This window comes from Crocodylus porosus, unplaced genomic scaffold, assembly GCF_001723895.1.
Source record: "Crocodylus porosus isolate Cpor-Errol unplaced genomic scaffold, CroPor_comp1, whole genome shotgun sequence".
Taxonomy (NCBI): Eukaryota; Metazoa; Chordata; order Crocodylia; family Crocodylidae; genus Crocodylus; species Crocodylus porosus.
In genome coordinates this window covers 2,510,400-2,517,985 of record NW_017728911.1, presented here as the reverse complement: position 1 = coordinate 2,517,985, position 7,586 = coordinate 2,510,400, and the positions used below count along the sequence as shown (strand labels likewise).

The 7,586-nt window shown below is 49.4% G+C and overlaps 1 protein-coding gene across 6 annotated transcripts in view; it reads left to right on the top strand.

Annotated features, from left to right (window-relative positions):
• The first annotated feature begins 17 nt into the window (after positions 1-17).
• Positions 18-7,586, top strand: part of CELF6 (CUGBP, Elav-like family member 6) — a 192,031-nt gene continuing 184,462 nt past the window's right edge. For all 6 annotated transcript variants that reach the window (XM_019533279.1, XM_019533282.1, XM_019533281.1 and 3 more), the window contains exon 1: positions 18-290. In XM_019533279.1, the coding sequence (XP_019388824.1) occupies positions 110-290 (181 nt within the window). In that variant the 5' untranslated portion in view covers positions 18-109. The remainder of the gene's footprint in view (positions 291-7,586) is intronic.

Sequence of the window (7,586 nt, the reverse complement as noted above, 5' to 3'; positions counted from 1 at the left end):
GAATATGGCTACTGTAGCCAACGGAGTCGTGCAGCAGCAGCAGCAGCAGCAGCAGCAGCAGCAGCAGCAGGACAGCGCTCCGTTCAGCACCCCGAACAGCTCCGCCAGGATGAACGGCCTCAGCCACGGCCAGGGCACCATCGCCATGAAGGACCACGATGCCATCAAGCTCTTCATCGGGCAGATCCCCCGCAACCTGGAGGAGAGCGACCTCAAGCCCCTCTTCGAGGAATTCGGCAAGATCTACGAGCTGACAGTGCTCAAGGACCGCTTCACCGGCATGCACAAAGGTAGGGCCCCCCGGCGCGCGCCCGCCTTGCCCACGCCAGGAGCCACAAAGGGGAGGCAGCCTGGGCAGGGAGCGCGCGGGAGCCCATTCAGAAACACGCTGCCATGACATAAACACCAGCCCCGCTGGGTCCCAGGGGCGCCCGCCGGCTCCAGCTGGGCAGCTCGCGCCCTCCCCTCCCCCCAGCCGCCTGGGCATTTGAGGGGGGAGGTGGGAAAGTTGGGTGGGAGGCTGAGTGGTGTGGCCAGCTATTTCACACTTTTCTTGTGGGGTTGATCGGGCTGCGTGTGCCATCAGGGCTGGCATGGCTTGACAAATCTGCCATGAAGTCACAGAGAGGGGGGAAGAAGCCCTGGGAGTTCCCTCCCTTCCCCTTCCCCCACCCTTCTTGGCTTAGTCTGGCTGGGGTAAGAGGAGGGGAACAGGCTGCAACTTTTTCAGAGGCTTTGGTTTCCTAGCTGGAAGGAAAACCATGAAAGATTGAGGCTGAATGGACACAAGCCCTTTTGGCACTAAGGTGTTCTTTATGGCTGGGATTATTGTGTAGTGGGGGGGGGTAGATCTTGCAGGGAAAGATGGTGTGTGTCATCTGTTGACAGCTGTTATCTTCCTTGAATGAAGAAAATGAGAGGGGAGCAGTGGGGGGAAGGAAACTGTCCTGGAAAGGATTTACCTGTTGGGTGACTTCTTCTTGCAACTGTTGGGAAAGTAGCAGCATGCCAGAAAGAAATGGGTAGATCAACTGAGCAGCAACAGCAAGAGCCTCTCCGAAAACCCAGCATTAGCTTGACCGTGGAGGAAGGCTCTGAATTTGAATACGCTCCCCATGCCTACCAGATGGATTCTTGGGGGCTGGGGGAAATCATAGCAACAGGCTGTGTAATTTTTGAAAGAAGCCAGGAAGTCTGGCTGGGTTTGTAGATCCACATCAGACGCTGTTTGATAAGGCATTGCCTACACACGCAGGCTACTTGTGCTTCCAAATCTCGGCTGAGCTTTAAATGTGTCATCGAATATTCTCTGCTCTTCAGAATGATTCACATTGAGGGTGTGGAGGGATGAAAGCCAGTACATTTCAGGACAACATCAATGCAGGGTTTTTGAGCGTTCCCCTCCACACCAAGCCAGCCTCTGGGAAAAGCACAACAATAACACAATCGCCCCATGCCTGCGTAACTTTAGCCAGGCTTGGCTGTATGGTGATGCTCCCCTATTGAATACAAAGCAAAGGCCTCGTAATCATGATTGTCTTCTCTAGTGCTGAATGAGTTTATACCCTGTAGCGTGCCTGGGAAAACATTATTCCTTGCTTTCCAATATATATGCCAGGCAGGATTCGTAAGATGAGGTTGTTATATAATGCTGAGTTCCAGTTCAGGTAGAAATGGATGAGGACTGAGACAGAGAACAGCATATTAAGGGATTAATGACTAGAGAAATCAAACTCTTCGCAGATCTCTCTTTAAAACAAACAAACAAGCCAGACCATTCCCATCCCTACAGAGCAGGGACAGGGGAAGATATGTGCCTCCCACATGGAAATAACAGAATGGTTTCTGAGACAGAAAATGAGACCCCAGGTTGCAGATAGAAGCAGCAGGACCTGGAGTTTCTAGGAAGCCAAGATGAAACTTGGCATTTAACATGATGGATAAATGCCTGTTACACAGCTGGCAGCTGCCTGGTCATTTTGACTCTCTGGTCCTCAGTTCAGTAACTGAGCATCCAGTATTTCTTTGTGTGCTTTCCTATGACCAGTTTTTCCACCCACCCAGAATGCTAACAATGCAGGTGCAGTTGATATTTTTTATAAACAAAGTACGTACGACTTCCTTTCTTTCATCCTTTCTTTCATGTTCCTAAAAAAGTCTTGTTCAATCTATCTGTCTGTCTGCCTGTCTGTCTCTCTCTCTATCTATTTTTGGGAAGACCTTCCCCCACTCCTCCACAATCAAGCTTTAAATATCCTGCTCAATATAGGCAAACCAATTTCACACACTCATTTAATCAAATCTGCCATCCCTCCCTTCTTTTTAAGCTTTAGAGTGGCAATAGTTCTGACTCGCCACCTCAGAACTTTGGCAAACATTTCAGGCTTACATATACAGTATTCTGCAAAATCCACAGAGGAAGATGCTGAGTTGATTTGAAAGGGTAAACACTGTAAATGCATATTGCGGAGAGGGAAGAGGAACATGTAGCTGGTAGCTACAGAGATCGAGGTTGAGATTCTCAGTTTTCCATCAGCAACTTTCTTAAAATATTGAAAACCGATGCTGGTGCCTGGGTGGATTCCCTCCACGTTACATGGGAGAGTAAATACATTAAACATCAGGGAAGTTTCAAGGTGGTTTTAAACAAACAGAAAGAATCAGCAGCTCCCAATAGCTGTTGTCTATCTGATTGCATGCTGATGGCAACACTCTGCCTTGCCCCACTGCTGAATTCCTTCTATTTGAAGGCGTGATGATTGCACTTATTAAGAGTTATTAATACTTAATCATCTGGCAGATTTAATTGTGCCAATATTAAAAATGCATCAATGTCAATTTCATTCATTAAATATTTACTTTTTTGAAGGGAAACTGTTTTGCTGCTGTTTTAATATCACTTTAAGACGCTTTGAATATGACCTAATAAAATAACTGGAAGAGAGAGACCCACAATTATATAGATTTACATATAAATATATATGTATATATACTAGGCTGGAAGCCTTGCAAAAAATCCTACCCACTTGCCTTGGGCAAGTAATTCTGTTGGCAATTGGCTGGTAACATTTTGGGCATTTGTTTCATCAGCACCGAGGGCAAATATATGTTGTACCTCAATGGGTGAATGGTCAGGATGATTTTGCCACGTCTGTACGGAAACAGTGCAGGCTGTATTGTGCAACACCTATTCATGACAACGAGCTCTTACTCCCACGACTCTGGGGGAGCTACTCATGTGAGTAAGCGCCGAGCAACGTGAGTCAGCGTTGGAAAATCTTGCGCGACTGGGTATTTTGGATTCACCAGCTGCAGCGTGTGCTAGTGAAAGAGTCAGAAATGGAGACCTTTGCTCATTCCAAGTAGCACTTCACACTTTTAGATCAATAGGATTGCTTGCTGAGCAAGGGGCTGGGAAGGAGATCAGACTTTGGCCCGAAGAGACGGGGTTAAAAGATCTCTAAATTCAGCCTTGTAAATTAGCCCTAAAAATAAGATTATAAATTAACGGCATAGCAGAAGGCAGATACTCCCTCCCTCTCTCTCCCTCTCTATCTATCTATCAAATGTTTTCTGAGCACTTAGAACTGGAAGGGGACCATCTGGCCTGGGATTGATGCATAAGGTCAAGAGTTCTGTCTAACACCCCTCTTGCCCCACCTTTAAAAACCAAGACAAACCAAAGCCAAGTCAGTCCTTCCTTAAATAGTTGTACTAAGCCACCCCCTGAAGCACTAAGTCCATCTCTGAGTTTTCCTCATCACAATCCGACACAATCATTCTCTAAAACAAAATCCTGGAACACAACCAACGTCCCATTGGCAGCAAAACCCTTTGCATTCCCCATTTCATTTGCTCCTTGTTTTATATTTGTTGTTGTTGTTCTTCCCTTTTTTGTGCCCACCCGTTTGCTCTTTGATCTTTCCTCTGTGGTCCCCCACCCCACTTCCCCCACCGCCCAACTCCTCTCATTTAGGTTTGGTTGCCCTGGGTCACAGCTGAAATTCAGCCCTGTCTGACAGCTTCAGGTTTTGGTGACTGAATTCAAATATGATTTTGAAATTTAGCCTCTAGACCCATATTCAGTGACTGAGCTGAAGGAGACTGGAGAAGGTGAATCAAAATGTCTAAAGAGAGATGAAAAGGAGATGGGCAAAGGAGGAAATAACCAACAGCTTCAGTGTTGTTCCTTTCAAACATGATGGTACAGAGTTGGGGAAATGCGCACACACAGGCACACAACACAGGCGATCTGCACCAACACATCTCAACCTTTCCCCTTTTGTACTGATAGCAATTAATAACAACAATGCGCAGTCCTCTATATTGATACGTGGTGCTTTTTGTGTGCAAGGATCAGATCCCGTGGTGCTTTACAAACTGTGCCTGTGGACATGAATAGGTGTTTACTTCTTTACATAGAAAAGGTTTCTCTTCATGTTCTCCCTGCGTCCTCCCACCCATGGAAATGCAGCTGTCTCTGGGATGGGTCACTGTGCACATTTGCCAGTGCTAAACACAACAGGTTCAGGGCAGGGGTGAAGAGGATTGAGGTGTCTAGTTCAGTGTGCATGTGTTTTGGGGTGGGGTGAATTTAGGAAGGTTGAAAGCAAATACTAGAGTTGGAACTTAGCTAGAAAGCTTGAGTGAGCTCTATAAACAGCTATGTGTCTGTAAGACGTGTGTGTGTGTACATAGATGCCGTGTGTGTGTGTGTGTGTGAGAGAGAGACAGAGACAGAGACAAGAGCAAGCTCTCTCTGCTGACATAGCAGGCTCACAGGCACTGTCTCCATTGGCACATTTTGGCTACCCCCTCCCTTCCCCTCCAGTAACAGCAGCAACCGAGAGAGCTGTGCTGGGCAGCAGCATTTTGAGTATGGTGAGGTGCAGAACTGCATGCAGCTGGGTTAGCAGAGTGCCAGAGACCCCTGCATAGACTCACCCCCTCCCCCCCCCCTGCAGGGAGTGTGATGCGTTAGGTATGGTGGTAATTCTTAAGGATTAAAAGAGGGTGGAGATGGAGGCAAGGAGAAGGGGGTCAGTTCATACTCCAGGTCTGAGAGAGCTGGGAACAACAATCCTCCCCATGGGCCTTTTCCAAACCATGGTGGGATGCCCAATGTGCCCTCACAGAGCTGTATCAGGCCCGGGTCTTTGATGGCCCCATGTGTTACCCTATAGCTTAGAACAGGCTCTGTCTCCCTCCTCCCTATTGCTGAGGTGGCCTGGAGCACATCACAACCCCTGCAGATGGGATTGGTTCACCCAGAACAATGTCCTCCTGAAGTCAAGCTGGAACGTTTCCCCCCAATGCCTTGATGCAGAGATGAGCTCATGTCTTCCCATGACATGGGGTGAACCTGTTCTGCCACAGCCTGGCTCCTCTGCAGAGCTCTCCCTGGATTTGTGAATACAGCTTATGCTGGGGAAATGGTTTGGGGCCTCATTTATGAGAAGCACAAGAACTGCATTGACATCTGTGGGGCAAGCTCTCCCCACGGCGTTGCACCAGTTTACTTCACCTCGTTCAGGAGAGACCATGGCTTGGTTTGAGGAGTGTGTGTGTGGGGAGGGGAATCTCTCTCCTTGGCCTATTCCTTCCTTGCCCTCTCTCCTATGACTCTCAACAAGAAGGCTAGTCAGTGCCAGCTCTCAGGAGGCCAGTGGTGCACTGGGCGCTGGCCCAAGAGCCATCAGCTCAGCTTGTGCAGGCCACTGGCCAGCTGTCATGGTCAGGATGTTCGGATGCTACCAGCTCACCACACATCAGATCCATTCCCTGGCAGAGCCCCCAGGGCTGGCCTTTTGCTTGTGGCCTGCTGGCTTTGCAATTGGCAGCTTTTCCTGTCAGCAGTTGGAAGGAGAGGAGGGAGGAAAAAGCAAAAAGGGAAGGAAGGGAGAGGGAAGAACATGGGAAGATGAGGGATGGCTGGAGAATAAAGCGCAGCTGTCTGTGGCATTCTTAGCAACATCAGCCTGGGCAGTGGTGAGGGGGTGGGTGTGCTTCCTCTCCTGGCTGGGAGAAGTGGGCCTGGGCACTCTTTCTGGTTGCTTTACTGTCTGGGGAAGAAGAGGCTGCATAGACAATCTCCCTGGTTACCAAATCCATGGCGAGCCAAAGGAGGGCTGTGAGATACATGGTGCCACCCAAGAAATGCCTTCCATCTGTAACAGACCATGATCCTGTGTGCTGGGTGAAGTGCACAGCAATCCCATCCCAATGGGGTAGGGGGTGGTGGACACCCTGTAGCTGAGGAGATGCAGCTCCCATGGGCACTGATGGCTGCAGGGAGGTGTGACAGATGGACAGTGGGGTCTATATGACCTGGCTCATCCTCTTCTCTGGCTCAGCAGGACTGGCGTACTCCTCCCACCTCCCTCCATGGTCCTCTGAGAAGCTGAGACTCCCTGGGATCCTGAGGACAGAGGTGGGGAGCAGCGATAGAGTAGGCAGCATCCCTAAGCTGGAGGTAAAGCAGCTTCAAGCAGCATGAACGCCTGCTGGGCCCCTCTGTGGCTGCTAAATTAGCTGTGCTAATGAGGGGCGGGCAAACAAGTCACTACTCACTGCCAGTTGTGGATGCCCCAGGATCCAGATGACTTTCAGCAGATCCCCCTTTGATAGAGGAAAGACCTGAACACACCCCAGCCTGCCTTCCATCAAGTACTGGAGGGAACACTGCCCTGCTTTTCCCTAGAGTAATCTTCGTGCTCATCTATTTCTCCCTATGCAGAAGAACATGCCAGGGGGTACAACTGGCAGCCTGTTTGGGTGAGGGGGGAGATGGCAGGCACCTTGCTCTGATTAAATGACAAAAACAAATGCTGGGTTTGAAATACAGTCCTGATAGAAGGTGGCAAATGCCATTGGTGTCCCCGAACTCAGACCCATTGCCTCAATATGTGTTGATCTCAGCTTCTCTGGGATCCCAGCAGCCAACTCTGAGCCGTGAATGCAAGTAGGAGAATGGATGAGGTCCCCAGACCCCAAGTTGGGGGGTGAGATTAGCCTGGGAAGGTGGGGCTTTTGTTTCCAGACTACTGAGGCCAAATTCACCAGGATGTAACCAAACTAAAATTCTTCTGGAACGTCCACTGGACTCGGCCTGTGAACCTGTATGGACAGGAAGGAAGCCTTCCATATGTCTGCCTGTCTGTCTATTGCAGTGATTCTCAACCAGGGTGCTGGAACAGGCCAGGTTGCCACCAGACCCTTTGAAGGGTACTGTGAGGTATGAGGAGATAAATGAGGTGTTAGGAGTTAAGCAGACAAACTTAGAAGGTAAGCACAACCTCAGGCTTATTCCTGCCTGGACAATGCCATGCTCCTCTGCAAGGAATATTCCCCCTCCCCACATCAGTGGTAGCGGTCTGGCATGTGAGTACTGTGGACAAAGACTATGAGTGGATTTGTTTTTATAGTGTCTGTAGATGCTTGGAGATACATGTCCCTGGGCAGGTTCATCCAGGCATATTCGGCTGCAAGTGTGGTGGACTGTGTGATTTCCACCCCCGTTGCCTGTTCCAGCAGGCTCTTTTCAGGGGGCCTGGGTGGGGATAGAGGTTCTTCTGCTCCTGTTCAGG